Raw genomic sequence first — 15,668 nt, forward strand, 5'->3', positions numbered from 1 at the left:
TCTTATACCCCTTTGCTCATATTATGTCTTCAGTTTTTTCTTGTTACTCTCCGATCATTCTACGTAGCTTAGAAAACACATTCCATACTGAAGGGAGGACAAACAAGCTCCTCCATCCCTCTCAGCATCAGCACATCACACAGTATTATTTCTGAATCCTTGGGACTTATCCACAACTTTTTTTTTTTTTTCATTTATTTTCATCTTTTACTTTTTTAAAAGAAAGACCTCTTATACTAAGGGGCTAAGTGTGTGATACATGAGTTGTTTATTGCCTTGCATTCTCTCTCTCTCTCTCTCTCTCTCACACACACACACACACACACACACACACACACACACACACACACACACACACACACACACACACACACACACACACACCACCACGAGTAATTGACACTGGGAAGTGAGGCATCTGTCAGCAATGGCCCTGTTTGCCCTTAGCCTAATGGAATTATTTATACACAGTTCTGGTGCTAGGAAAATGGGGCAGAGTAAGCACTATGGGAGGAGACTACGGCTTGTATTCTCATTCATTAACCTCCTCAGTCTGATTACACATTTTCTTATAATTATTTCTTACCTGTCCTCCTCTTTCCTATTTCTTCCCTCTTTCCTATCACCTTTTATTACTCTTCTTTCCTCTTCAGATGGCTTTACATTGAGTGGCAAGCCAAATGGTTTCTGGTAAGCAGATAAACCATTTACAATGTTGGGTGGTAACCATATAACCAACCCATGCCTGTTTCCTAATGTCAACAAGTGGGTTCACAGAGGGTTAGTGTCCCTCCCTGTAAAACAACTAACTCAAACAACCACCCCTTACAGGATTATGGTGTCTGGCTATAGAGAGACAGACAGAGACAATATAAATGGAAGAAGTATCATGAATCCTTCTAAACTAACAAGAATCTAGGCACAGATGCAACAAAACAAACTCACTGAAGCTCGTAAACTTCCTTACAGAAAGTGTTACTGGGTTATGATGATGATGATGATGATGATGATGATATGTACGTATTGTAGAAAGAAGGGTGTGAGGTGATGACACAGCAGTAAAATGTGATGTTACGTATGTGAAGCAAGGAAATGTGACAGTAAGTGTACACATGTTTACACTGTCATAAACAACTATATGTGGTGGTATGTATGGATGTATATACAGTAGTGAAATGCGATGATTTCTATGTGAGTATGATGCACAGAAGTGATAAGACAGGGCAGTGTGAGATGAGGGGAGGGCCGCACAATGGCAGGGGACAGGGTGACATGGAGACGTTTTGTTTATGGCCACCCCTTACGGGATTAAGGTGTCTGGCAATAGATAGACCTATGAATGCATCATAGTGAAAAGTGATAGCATGTATGTGTAGCTGTGAAAAGGCTAGACGTGATGGTGGGTACAAAAGTCAAAAGGTACAGAATACAGCAGCTGTAGCAATGAAAAACAATGATACACGACAGTACAAAGGTGAAAAAGTTGAATTGGTGGCAGGTATGTAACAGGTGTGAAACTGGTGCGAAAAAATGTGATGGTAGTTGATCTGGCTAAGCATCATAAAAACACCACTAAAACACCTGTACCGTATAAGCAAAAATGGTCTGTTTTTTTCTCGTACTCTCCCCCATTTTCCACCGAGGACGCAAGATACAGTATACAAACATGACAGACGTAACGCTGCCTTATATACTAACACCATACATCAGGGTAGGGTAGGGTAAGGTAGGATAGGATAGGGTAGGATAGGGTAGGGTGGGGTAGGGTAGGTGAGGCTAAGCTAGACAATGTAAGGTCAGATTAGGTTAGGTTATGATATGAGGTTAATTGCATGAGGTTAGATCTGGTGAGGATTAACAAGGAACATTGGGGTAACATTAGATTTGATTTGACTTAAAAATGCACAAGCAATAACATGCAGGAGGTAAGATTAGCTGGCTACCTTGTTCTTGTACCACACACACACACACACACACACACACACACACTCAAAGTCCAACCAACACTCCATCATGAGAGAGTTAGGTGGCACAGGAAAAGATACAGGTACAAGTGAAAAAATACATGATGAACAGTGACATTTAAAAGTTATATGGAAATTATATACAGCAGCAAATCTTCTATGCAAGAGGTATGTTTCAAAGGAAGCAGTGCAGTCAGGGCAAAATATTTCCTGATATTCCATCTCTTGTACTTCTCACTTTCCTCTGCTGGCTGGCATTCCTAAGCTGTGAGAGGCTTGGTGTGTTTCTCTGCCCACTAATAATTCTCTTTGATATGACATTTCAGAGGAAAGTGACGGATATGCACCAAGTGTAGAGCAGACTCAGTGAATATAACAAATCTTTAGCATATGTTGGTGCTCTTCCAAAATATCACAATTTATCCCACATGACTGGTATGACAAATTATTAATACAAAATTGTTCATCACTCATGGATATATATGAGTGAGATAGTGTTACTCACTGAAGCACATTACATAAAAACTGTTACAATATCACAACTTCTTCCTATTATTGGTACGGTAAAATTATAGTGAGAAAATGTTAGTCACTCAAAGCTAAGTATTAGTAAGTTGTTAGTTCCTCAAAGCTAAGCAAGTTACAGAGCAAAAATACAGAGAGATACAGATCCCATGAATTTAACATACTGTACAGCATCCAAGTGTATTTTCTTTACCTTATTTCTGTTGCTACCTCATCACTGTGCACTCCTTTGTAATTTCATGGCTGCAACTGCCCAGACAACTTCATCTAGGCTGGGCAGGATCTGTTAATGCGACAGGATTGAATGCTGCATTATTTTTACGTGGTAATCATTTATGGATATGTTTCAGTGAGGTGGTTTGGCCATGTGAGAGGATGGAGAGTGAGGGACAAACAAGGAAAGTGTAGCTGAGTGATGTGGAGGGGGAGACCAAGGATGAGATGTAGGGATGGAGTAGTGAGGTACACGAAAGAGGGGTGTATGAGCTGGGAGGAGGGCAGTAAAATGGCAGGGGACAGGGTGACATGGAGGCGATTTGTTTGTGGCCACCCCTTAAGGGATTAAGGCATCTGGCTATAGATGGATATATAGATAGACAGAGGTTTCGTTCTGGTCATCTACGAAACCTCCTGGCAAACAGGGGGTGAAAGTACCTGTCACATCAACCCACAGGCCAATCCCAAACCAAGACCTTCAGTGTATAATATGCAGGATGATTTTTAAAGCAAAATTTTCAGGGCAAAAAGTGTACAGTATTTGGTGGGAAATCCAGTATACATATGCAGTATCTGAATTACTTGTGGTAGACAGCAATTCACCAGAGTCCTTCCCCACAGAGAGATGCAGAGAAATATGAGGAGGTCTGGCCCCAGGTGGCCCCCACAGCTGCTTTGCTCCACCCAAGGACACAGCGCCACTATGTGTTGGCTTGTTATCAACACAACTGGGAGCATAAACTGAAGAAACTGGCAAAATGTGTTGTATATGTACCACAGCAACTGTAAAGCTAGTTTCTTTGTAAGCGGACTTATAGCACAAAAGAATATAAAAGAAGTGACTTATACAAAAGACTTTCTGTATTCTATACCTAGACCACCAGATACAAAAATAAATAAATACATAAATACATCCATACATACATTTATCTTGGATCCAACACATTCATAACTTCAAGTACACAGTTACACACAACGAAACAGCCTGGAAAAAAAAAAAGCTCTCTCTCAGGATGGGGTGTGGTTACATTATTACTGGTACAGCAGAAGTTAATAAAAGCACCATTATTGGAGGTAACATTACGGCTCTCTCTCTCTCTCTCTTTCTCTTCTAAATTATTACAGTACTTAATTCTACATATCCATTTTCCTCAACTTTTTCATTCTCTCTCTCTCTCTCTCTCCTTGATTATTAATTATACTTATCCGCTCTCTTCAACTCTCTCTCTCTCTCTCTCTCTCTCTCTCACTAACCATGCCCTGGCTCACTAGGGACCTGCGCCTCAGATATGTTGTTGTGAAGTACGAATGCCCAGACCTTACTGAAGTAACTCCTGCAAGAAAGAGAAAGTTATCATCATCATTATCTTGGATGCAAAAACGGGAAGGGATTTGGACACTCACATTAAGGAACACAAGTATGCTTGTAAGATGGGCAACACAAATAATGCAGTGTACGTTCACTTTTCGGAAAACGACCATAGAATCGACTGGAATTCTAGCCAAATATTGTACAAATGTAGTAACTATAAGAAACGTAGGATTGTGGAAGCTGTATGTATAGAGAGATATGGTAATTTTAACCATAGTGAAGGAATGTATAAATTAGATCCAGTGATGAGAGGATTAGTGGCAAGGTCCTTGCCGCCCCTTGTAATCCCTCACTCAGGTCGTGGACAGAGTAGGAGAGTCAGGTGAGGTCACATCAGGTGTGGTTGGGAAAACGTGTCCTCACCCTGCATATAAGCAGCTTCTCAGCATTTGTATGTACCACTCTTGGTCTGTAGATCCACTGAAGAGGGCGACAGCTGTCGCCGAAACTGTTTGGAATACATCTTTTTTCGTCTGCCAGTGTGGGTTTTTGTATCCTATTTCATGGTCACGATAGTGTGACTCTTCAGCCGCCATGATCATTATCATTATATTTACTATTATCATCATTATTATTGTATTATTATCATTATTATTGCCAATGCCATCATCATCATCATCATCAATCCCCATATCCCAGTGACACAAAGGGTATAAATGAAAGAGAATGTCATCATCATCATCATTATCATCATCACAACCCTATTTTACAGAGGTATATGAGATGATAAAGTGGAAGAAAGTCATTACTGTTATTACCACCATCACTACTACCACTACCACCACCATCATTACTGTATAATCATCATCATCATCATACCTTTGTTTCCCAAAACTGCAAAGTTAAAAAAAAAATGGAATTTGTGTGTGTGTGTGTGTGTGTGTGTGTGTGTGTGTGTGTGTATTTACCTATTTGTATTTACCTATTTGTAGTATACAGGAATTGAGCAATGCTCGTGTTGTCCTGTCTCCATATCCACATTTATCTAGTCTACCTTTACACACATGAATGTTTTTCTCATGCACCACCTCTTTGTCTAAGTCATTCCAAATATTTAAGTATTTACCTAATATACCTAATTGTGATATACACGGAATGTACTATGCTCGTGGGTTTCCGTCGCTGTTTCTCAATAAGTCAAATTTAGCTTTAAACTCGTTTAAGTTTTTAGACTGAACGATCTCTTTGTCCAGGCTATTCCTTAAGTCTATACTTCTGTAAGGAAAGCTATATTTCTTGATATCCTTCAAGCAGCTTGACTTTTTCAATTCCATTCCATGTCCTCTTGTTGCTCTCTTATCCCATACAAACAGATCTTCTTTGTCAATTTTATCTACTCCCACCATGGTCCTGAACACCGCAATCATGTCTCCCCTCTTTCTCCTTTCCTCTAACGAAGGCAAATCCAGTTTTTCCAGCCTCTCTCTGTGTGACAGGTCTGTCAGACTGGGGACCATCTTGGTTGCTGTTTGTGTGTGTGTGTTCTTACCTTACCTAATTGTTCTTACCTAATTGTATCTTTACAGGAATGAGTCAAGCTCGTACTGTCTCGTGTCTTAAACCATATTTATCGTACATATCCTTAAATTTGTGAATTGTTTTGCCACACACTATTTCATTCGGTAGTGCATTCCATTGGTCAATTGCTCTGTTTGGGAAACTGAATTTCCTTACGTCTTTATCACCTCTCTTCTTATGCAGTTTTTTGCAGTGTCCTCTTGCTGATGCTTCTCCATGTGTTAAGTAATCATTTATGTCTATTTTCTCCTTTCCTGATATGCACTTATATAGCATTATCATGTCACCTCTTTTCCTTCTCTCCTGTAGTGTTGGTAGATTCAGTTTATTTAGCCTTTCTTCGTAGCTTAGGTCCCTTAAGCTTGGTATCCATCTTGTAGCGGCCCTTTGAACTTTTTCAATCTTGTCTATGTGCTTTTTGAGATGAGGACTCCAGACTACTGATGCATATTCCAGGGTTGGTCTAATGAATGATGTTATTATCCTTCTTAGCATGTCTTCATTTATGTATGCGAATGCTATTCTCATATTTGCAAGCAGTGTATACATGTTCCATACCTTCTCGCTGAAGTGGTCAGCCGGAGATAGTCTGTTATTGATAATCACACCTAGGTCTTTCTCTCTTTCTGATGTGTATATGGTTTTATTTCCTAACTTATAATCCCAATCAGGTCTTTCTCCACTTTTACCAAACTTGATTACAAGACACTTGTTCACATTGAATTCTATTTGTCATGTACTACTCCATTCATGAAGTTTATTTAATTCTTCTTGTAGCTCTTTACAAGAGTCTGTGTTAGTAATTCTCCTTTGTATTTTTGCATCATCTGCAAACATTTTCAGATAGCTCTCATTTCCAGTGTTACTGTTTATATCATTTATATACACTAAAAACATGATTGGTGCCAGCACTGAACCCTGTGGTACTCCACTAGTCACTTCTTTCCATGATGAGTAGTTTCCTCTTAGTACTGTTCTCATTTCTCTTTTTATGAGAAAGTCTTGCATCCAACAAAACAGTTTGCCTCGAATTCCTCCTTGATGGTACAGTTTCCATAAAAGTCTTTGGTGTGGTACTGTGTCAAAAGCTTTCTTGAAATCTAAATAGATACTGTCCACCCATCCTTCCCTTCCTGTATTGTGTTTGTTACTCTGTCATAGTACCTCAGCAGATTAGTAACACATGATTTTCCTTTTCTGAAACCAAACTGTCTTTCTGTTATCATACTGTGTTCTTCTAAATGGTTTACCCAAGCTTTTCTTATAAGCTTTTCTAATACCTTGCTTACAACACTGGTCAGTGATACTGGTCGGTAGCTGAGTGGATTTTGTCTATTTCCTTTCTTGAATAAGGGGACAATATTTGCTTTTTTCCAAATATCAGGTAGTTTACCTTGACTCAAGGATTTCTTGAAAATCAAAAATAATGGTTTACTTAACTCCTTTGCACATTCTCATAGTACCCAACATGAAATTTCATCAGGACCACTTGCTTTTCCTCTGTCTAATCTACTTAACTCCTCCTGTATTACTTTTTCTGCTATTTGTATATCTGGTAGTATGTGTGGACATGCATGTTCCACATAGTCCCTCTAAAAATTTTTTACTTCTGTAAAAACTAATTGGAAATTCTTATTTAGTGCTTCACAAATATCCTTCTCTTGTGTATAAGTGATTCCCTCGTCCGTAATGGATTGTATTATATCTTTTACTTTGGTTTTGCTTCTGATATAGCTGTAAAACAGCTTTGGTTGATCACTACTTTTAATTATTATATCCTCCTCAAACTTTTTTTGGGCTTCCCTCCTTATTCTTGTATAATCGTTTCTTGCCTGTTTGTAATTATTATACGCCCTTTCACTATTATGTCTTCTGTATCTATTCCACAACAAATCTCTTCTTTCTTTTGATTTTTTACATTCTGTATTGAACCACTTCTGTATTTTCTTATCTGCTTCTTTGTGCTGTGGGATGTACTTCTGGACTCCTATTTCATAAAATTCACAAAAAATTTTATATACAGCATTTAAATCTTGTCCTCTAAGCTCATTTTCCCAATCAACTTCAAAGAAATACTTGTTTAGGTCTTGATAATATCCCTTTTTATAGTTTAGGCTCTTTTTGTAACTGTCATTGCTGTTTACTATGTCATATGCTATCCTGAAGTTATAATTTAGCACTGCATGATCGCTTTTGCCGAGTGGAGGGTGATATATTAAACTGTCAATATCATTTTCTTGCCTAGTAAATATTAGATCTAGCACTGAAGGTACATCAAGTCCTCTTTTTCTGGTGGTTTCCCTCACATGTTGCATTAGGAAGAACTCTTGTACGAGATTCAGGAGCTTTTGGTCCCAACAGCTTTCTTGGCTAATTATATCTAGAGTATTCCAATTTATATTTGTATTGAAATCCCCAGTTAGTATAATTCTTTCTGATTTCTCTTCCATTTTAAGTAGTAATGATCTTAAACTCTGAACTGTACTCTCTGCCAGGTCCTCATATTCATCTCTTTCCCACGTGTTTGATCTGGGTGGCATGTACAAATTGGCTACAATTACTTTACCTTCAGATGTGTTGATCTCTATTGCAATCAGTTCTACTTGTGATGGTATATCTAGTTTTATTTCATTGACTTTTAGATTTTTCTTAGTTAATATTATAATTCCTCCTCCTTTTCTTAAATTTCTGTCTCTTCTTCATATATTGTATTCCTCTAAGTTTAGTATGTCATTGGATATCCTTGGTGTTAATTTTGTTTCAGTTAGGCATATTATTTGTGGTTCATTTTCTCTGACATATTCATTCATCTCTAGTAATTTAGATACCATTCCATCCACATTTGAGTACATCAACTTTATCATCTTGTTTATATACTTGTCCTGACATGGTTCTACTACCTTCCTCCTTTTTCTTCCATCCTGTTTGTGTACCACTTTCGTACCTGCAATCCTATTACTTTGTAAAAAAAAAAAACTTCTTCTCCTCTTCTGATCTTCCCTCATTTTTTGTTTTTGCTTCCTCCCTTTTCTCTTTCAGTAATTCCAGTTCCTCTTGTGTTAGGCATCTTTTTTATCCATACATTTTTGAACTCCTCTTTTTCCATAAGATTCTTTGCATTTTCTAGTATCTCTTCCACAGTGTTTACACTCTGGAAAGTCACCTTTAGAGGTCTTGTCTTGCTTTTCTCATATTTCCCCAACCTTTTGTGTTCCTCTATGTCTTTACTACAGATTTCCTCTGATACTTCCTTCAGTAAGCTCATTACATTTGCCATCTCCTTTTTGTCTCTTGTGATCTTGTTTTTAACTTCTTCCTCTTCTATACCAGTGATTACTATAGATTTGTTTATATCTACTGAATCTCTGACTAACTTTGGATTGTTTTGGATTATTCTTTTCACTTCCTTTTTAATGCTTTTTTCCTCCACCCTTGTTTCTAAGTCTTTCTTTACTTTCACCATTTCAGCATACGTGGTTTCCACATCATTTTTGTAGCTTTGCACAGCTTCATTCACCTGTGTTATCTTCTCCTCAATATCACTGCTCTGGTCAATAAGACTGCTTACTTGCCTAATTGTCTCTGTGTCATTTTTTAAATCTTCCATAACATTCTCGTGATTGACTACTGTACTTGCCATTTCACTCACTTTCTTCCTAAGTGTACTCAATTCCACTGTTAGTTCACAGATGGTTGTGTCTTTCTTATTGGCCTCCCTTCCTAGTTTTTCTATTTCTTCCTTTTGCAAGTGCATCTGCTTCTTTATTTCATCAATTTCATTTTGAAAGCCATTTCTAGTTTGTTTACACATTCAACCAGTCTATTGTGTGTGTGTGTGTGTGTGTGTAATTCACCGGGTCGGTCAGGATCACTTGATGGTCATGATCGTCAGCTTTTACCCTCCCGGAAGGGAGCTGAGAGCTCATATAGTCCGATCTAAGGGCAAGGCTGTGACCTTCACACACGCACACACCCGTCCCCTTGCTCAAGGGGGACAGTAACCACCCACTTCGTCAGTGAAACTTTTCACAACCTGAGCAAGGCGCGAACTCCCGTCCACCAGTTGGCAAGCGAGAGCGTTACCACTGCACCAGCGAGCGGTGTGTGTGTGTGTGTGTGTGTGTGTGTGTGTGTGTGTGTGTGTGTGTGTGTGTGTGTGTGTGTGTGTGTGTGTGTACAAACAAAAATATAAAACAGGGAACAAAAACTCAAATGACTTACCTCATCCGATTCTTCTGGTTCCGGGTGAAGGAGTGAGAGTGCGGCCTCATCTTTGTGCAGTGGGATGGTGGTGAAGCGTGACACCTCCAGCCCCAGGTCCAGCTTGGGGTAGGGAAGCAATATTAGTAGACTTCATTAACAGCAGGTGGTGGCATCCATCACCCACTCACATGATGTAATGCTGCCTACTTTTTCCTTCATATTTATCATTTTCTGTGTCTGCCCTCCTTTCTTCCTATTTCTCCCATCTTTCCTGTCATTTTTTATTACTTTTCTTTCTTCAGGTGGCTTTACACTGAGTGTAAGCCAGGAAACCCATGTGTTCCCTTCATGTCAACAAGTGGGTTGGCGGTGAGATAGTGTCCCTCCCCGTAAAACAGCAAACTCTGAGACAGACAGTCACCCCTTATGGGATTATGGCATCTGGCTAAAGACAGACAGACAGAAATTATAATTAGCCAACATCCAAAATAGCAGAGTATAGCCAGAACTCATACACAAAGGTCAGACATGTTATAACATCATCTCATGCTTCAGAAATTAAATGGGGGCCTGTCCACACCTTTGACCGTTCTTTTATAATATTACAGGCCTGAAGGTTACATACAGCCTTCATTAACCCCTTCAATACCAGGACATATTCTTGAGAGGTGCAGTTAGTGTGAACAGAGTATCTTGTAGTTGTCTTGATTGGCTACTCTCTTTCTGCTATGTCTGTCTCTTTGTCATCCCCTCTCTCTCTCTCTATATGCTTGTCTATTTTGATCTTTCTCTATCTGTTTGTTATCTCTTTCTCGCTCTCTCTCTGACTATCTGTTAGTCTCCATCTGTTTGTTCTCTCTCTCTCTCGCTTTCTCTGTCTCTCACTCTCTCTGTGTGTTCACTAGCTTGTCCACCTATGTGTGTGTGTCTCTTACCTGCTGGTGTGTTGGCTGTGGTGATGGTGTGGTGGACGTGGATGATGGCGATGGTGGCTGGTTGAAGTCCTGTGGGTCGGCCAGTCCAATGTTGATCAGTATTTCTCCCAGCACATCCTCGGGCTCATCCTCACTCTGCCGCAGCATCGAATACACCACACGCGGGTACCTTCTGTGGGATGGCAGAAGGGAGTGAGAAAACGGTGATCCGGAATGCAAGTTTAAGTCGAACAATTTTGAAACTCATACACAACACTCTGGAATTGCTGCCTGGGTTTTGAAAATCAGATCACTGTTTTGAAAGTAACTGCTCACTATCTTCCTATTTATTGCATGGAACTGAACTGATATTAGTGTGGATGTGATTGAGTGTGCCAGGAAAAATACACTGAGGTGGTTTGGCCATGTGGAGAGGATGAAAAGTGAGAAACTGATGAGGACATTGTGCATGAGTGAGGTGGAATGGGGGGGGGGGGAAGAGGGAGGGGAAGACCAAGAATGATATGGAGGCATGGAGTGGAGAGGTATATGAGAGAGGGGAGGCACGTTGGGGGATGGGCAGCAAAATGGTAGGGGTCAAGGTGACATGGAGGCAATTTGTTTGTGGCCACTCCTTATGGGATTATCTGTATGTAGATACAGATAGACAGACAGACAGACAAAAACAAACTAATACTAGAAAAAAGTTATACTATTGTCACCTTAATTTGGCCCAGATTTTTCTTTTGCTGCTGATTTCATGCAGCTCAATGGTATATGCAGATAATACGACAGCTCTATAGCATTCTCTTTAGCTTTCTTCATTACTAGCATCATTCAAGGTGGAGAGAAGGCAGTTTTAGGCCAAGTTAGATGAAAATGGACGTAACTGATGGTGGAGTGTTTGTGTTATCGAGGTGTACAATTATTAGACTTAACTGGCATTGATGTAGCATTGCCTACTTCTTCCTTCACCTTTTATCATTCTTTTTCTGTGTCTGCCTTTCTCACTTCCTGTTTCTCCCAGCTTTCCTGTCACTTTTTATTACTCATCTTTCCTTTTCAGGTGGCTTTACAACGAGTGACATGCCTAATGGTTTCCTGAAAGCCAGGAAACCAATTACAGTGCTGGGTGGTAACCATACAACCAACCCATACGTGTTCCCTACGTGTCAACAAGAGCATTGGCAAAGGGTTAATGCCGTTCCCTAGAGCTATAAAAACTGAACTCAAAGATAAACGGCCACCTCTTACGGGACTGTCGTATCTGCCTATAGAAAATAGATAGGCTATAGACAGATAGATAGACAGAACTGGATAACAAACACAGCACTGATTAGCCTACACAGCACACAGGTAGTACACCAGGGTATATATATGACAAGGGGTGTTGCAACTCAGTCATAATCTAGGCTGCATTGGAACTTTGGCAGCCCCTCTTCCTTGGTGACTTAATTTTGCATATTACACCTTAACCATCTCTTATACGTTTGTTATAGCATTCTAACATCAACATGCTCTTTCAGATAACATACAATATACTTTCTTTCAATATAGCCTACCGGTAATTTCAAATATCACACAACAGGATGGGTGCAGAATAAATTATAATGAAGACGTGTTAACATAACAATCTGAAACGCCACTTATAATATGAGCCTCTATAATATTGAAAAAATTACCATCCATCCATCCATCATCCAACCCCATGCCGCCCCACAAGAAGCGAAGGAGCCCAGGGCTAGGCAAGTTGGTCCTGACGTTTAACATCAGTGTGAAAATTACAAAGTATATTTATATAAAACTTCCAAGGTACAGAAACAGAAAGATTACAAAAAGTCTTAGGAATCAACATACCACATTTCAGTAACAGGAAAAAAGGAGGGAGGGAAATAATTATCTTCATCATCGTCAACTCCCCCTCGTAACTCACATTTTGATTTGTAATGTTGGAAAGAACAAATTGACATAGGAAGTTTCTGCACTCTCATTTCCTTGTCTTTCTTGAGAAAAACATAAAACATATACCACTTTCCCTCTCATGACTATGATTTGTCATCAAAGAAATGTGAGAATGCTGTGAGATTTTACACTCTCCTTATTCTGCATAAAAAATTCATAGTTACAACAGAAATTGTATGTTTGTGAATTCCTCCCAAGTAGCACTAAGGTACCATACTTAATAAGGCAACTTACTAAAAACTAAATAACGAGAAAAAGAATCAGTTGCTGCTCACCCTGTACCCATATTTTCGCGCCACTTGTGCACGAAGCAGAGCAGCATGACGAACAGCGACCCGGCGATCACCAGAGAAATCAGCAGAAGCAATAAAGTTCCTGCTAGTGATGTGGCCGACCTCAGCTCCTGCTGCTGTGCTGCGACAGACTTGGTGGCTGTGTGTGCCTGTGCCTTGGCAGTTCTGACGGCCACTCCCTTCTTGTGCTCGTTAATGGTGCCTTCAGGGTGTGGGGTATTGTGTTTGGTAACTGCCGATTTGTTTGTCAATGGCCGAGCCTCGTGACTGCCTTGGCCGTTTTGCAGGCGCATTTCTCCTTCGGGATGGGTTTGGCTGCCTTCAGGGTGCTGGTAATGGCTGCCTGATCCCTGTGTTTGTCTCTGTGCTTGTTCATCCACGCCATCGTCCGTCGTGGCAAGTGGTTTGTGGTGCTTTCTGTTCCCGAAAGTAATGGCCGGATGTTTGTGGTGTGGCGTGGTGTTTGGGGCGGTGTCTGGTGTTTGCGTACTTCTTGGCTGCCACGTACCGTCCCCATGGGTGCTCTGTTGGCCACACGCAACGCTCACACACGCAAACACGGCCCACAACGCCAAGTATTGCCCCCTCACCCCCGCCATCTTGACATTTGTGGTGTTGTTTTGATGGTTAACCGGGTGGTGGGAGGGGGGAAGGGGGGGATATGAGGGCGGGGAAACGTCCAGGTATTCAAAACATTACCTGTTTTTACCTTTATTTAAACGTATTTCCCTCCCAAATTCCTTAGAGCGACATCATTACAAAGGATCATTTAAAAGTAAGAAATGTCATTATATTCATTATTATTTTACAAAGAAACGCACATTCATACCGACAAGTCAATGGCAGTAATTCTGTCAAAGTGCTGGTCACGTAATAATAAACGCAGGCAATATTCTACCCTAAAGTAAACCAAAATTGTGTAAATGCTCGATGTCATATGGGAAAAAATGTTTAGATAAATGAGCGAATGCAAGTGATGTAAACAGAGCGACATCTGGCACCCGCCCGGCACGTCGATAGTACAGTTGGCAAGTCGCGCGCCTGAATATCCTCGTGTGCACAAAGCTCTAGCCTACACATCGGTATTGAGTAATGCAAAAAAAAAAATCTGGAGAATCGCATAATATGGATGAAATCAATACTGACGGTCAAAATTTGAAGCTAGGTGGTAAGGGCATTTTTGTAGACTCGGTGTCATAAGTGCTAAATTGGCACCTGTGTGACTCGATAGCCCGAGCATGGGCAGTAGCCGAGGCGCGTGGGTGGGAACGTTGGCCTTTTCCGATGTCTTACCTTAAGTAAATTATCAAGGCCTGCCGAGGGTTATGTAAAATGCTACCTAGGGAAAATAAATGTTAGGGATTTTACAGAGATGGCAAGAGATAAGGATTAGAGAGAGAGATGGCAAGAGATAAGGATTAGAGAAAGAGATGGCAAGAGATAAGGATTGGAGAGATGGCAAGAGACAGGGATTAGAGAGTGACAAGAAACAGAGAGATGGCAAGAGACAGGGATTAGAGAGAGAGTGACAAGAAACTGAGAGAGATGGCAAGAGACAGAGATGAGAGACCGATATACTGACGGGAACCAGGTATTAACTCCTTCATAATCTACTTCTTAAGCCGAGTAAAACTGCCTGTAAACGGTGGGGAAAAAAAAAATGGAATACGTTACGGACTGGTTAAAATTTATCCGAACCCTTTTGTTTGACATGGTGATATAAAAAAGATTTATTAAGATGACTTCGTTAGTCTCGTAACTATTGGGTTAATATACCCATTTTCTCTTAACCTCCCCTCTCATACCAAATTCCCAATACTCCCACTTGTTCCGTCTGCCTTGCTTTTCAATTATCACACATTTTCCCATATATACCTTCCCACATCATTCTTAGTCTACCTCTCTAACCACCGCTCCACTCTCAAACACCCTCCATATTCCTAGCTACCTTTTTCTTTGCCTCTTCCTTGAAACCACCCCACTCTGATATACCCACCCTCAGCTTGGTCTTCCTCTCCTTCCAACCACACGTCTCACATACTCCTTTTCTCGACCAATCTATCCTTCCAACTATCTCAGTCGAGTAGATCACTATTATATCTGAACCACCTCGAAATAAATCTAACGTGCATAAAATGTAAATCTTTTCAGTAGCGATTTTTTCCCGTTTTTTTATACTGCAGGAGTTATAACAGCCCTAATTAAAAGCTACAATACCAGGGCATTCTTTTTAGTTGAGGAAAATGCCTGGTCGTAATAAAACGACAAAGCCGAAAAATACTGCGGACATGGTACTCCACGTTTCACTATCGTAAGACCAAAACGATGCTATAAACTAGATCGAGAGAGAGACACCGGTATTAAGCACCTGGAAGTCATTGCCAGGGAGGCTGTAAATCCCACAATTTAAGCGAGGTACTAGGAGGCCTCAACCCTTCAGCCAAATGAGATTTTTTTTTTTTTTTTTTTTTTTTTTTTTTTTTTTTTTTGTAGGCAGCAGATGACTACCTAGCTTGGGGAGTATATCTGGTAGTAAGGGTGTAAATGAAGGCTGTATCCAGATTCTACAGTTTTCTCATAATCAAAATCAAGCCATCTTGTGGTGCAAAAATATAGCTCTGAAGTTGTCTCCACAGAACAAGGGTTACTGAAGAGGTGTTGGGGAGCCTCTTAAAAGTACATCAATAAGCTCCTGAACGTG

At 40.3% G+C, this 15,668-nt stretch overlaps 1 protein-coding gene across 1 annotated transcript in view; it reads right to left on the minus strand.

The window, feature by feature from the left end:
* Nucleotides 1-13,566, minus strand: part of LOC145396566 (E3 ubiquitin-protein ligase TM129) — a 37,017-nt gene extending 23,451 nt beyond the window's left edge. The window contains exons 1-3 of the mRNA XM_080269944.1: nucleotides 12,950-13,566; nucleotides 10,734-10,905; nucleotides 9,813-9,918 (exon numbers count right to left, since the gene is read on the minus strand). Of these exons, the coding sequence (XP_080126070.1) occupies nucleotides 9,813-9,918; nucleotides 10,734-10,905; nucleotides 12,950-13,566 (895 nt within the window). The remainder of the gene's footprint in view (nucleotides 1-9,812; nucleotides 9,919-10,733; nucleotides 10,906-12,949) is intronic.
* Nucleotides 13,567-15,668: the final 2,102 nt, after the last annotated feature.

This window comes from Coenobita brevimanus, chromosome 4 (genome assembly GCF_032717465.1).
Source record: "Coenobita brevimanus isolate Jiangsu-jjx chromosome 4, ASM3271746v2, whole genome shotgun sequence".
Classification (NCBI taxonomy): Eukaryota; Metazoa; Arthropoda; class Malacostraca; order Decapoda; family Coenobitidae; genus Coenobita; species Coenobita brevimanus.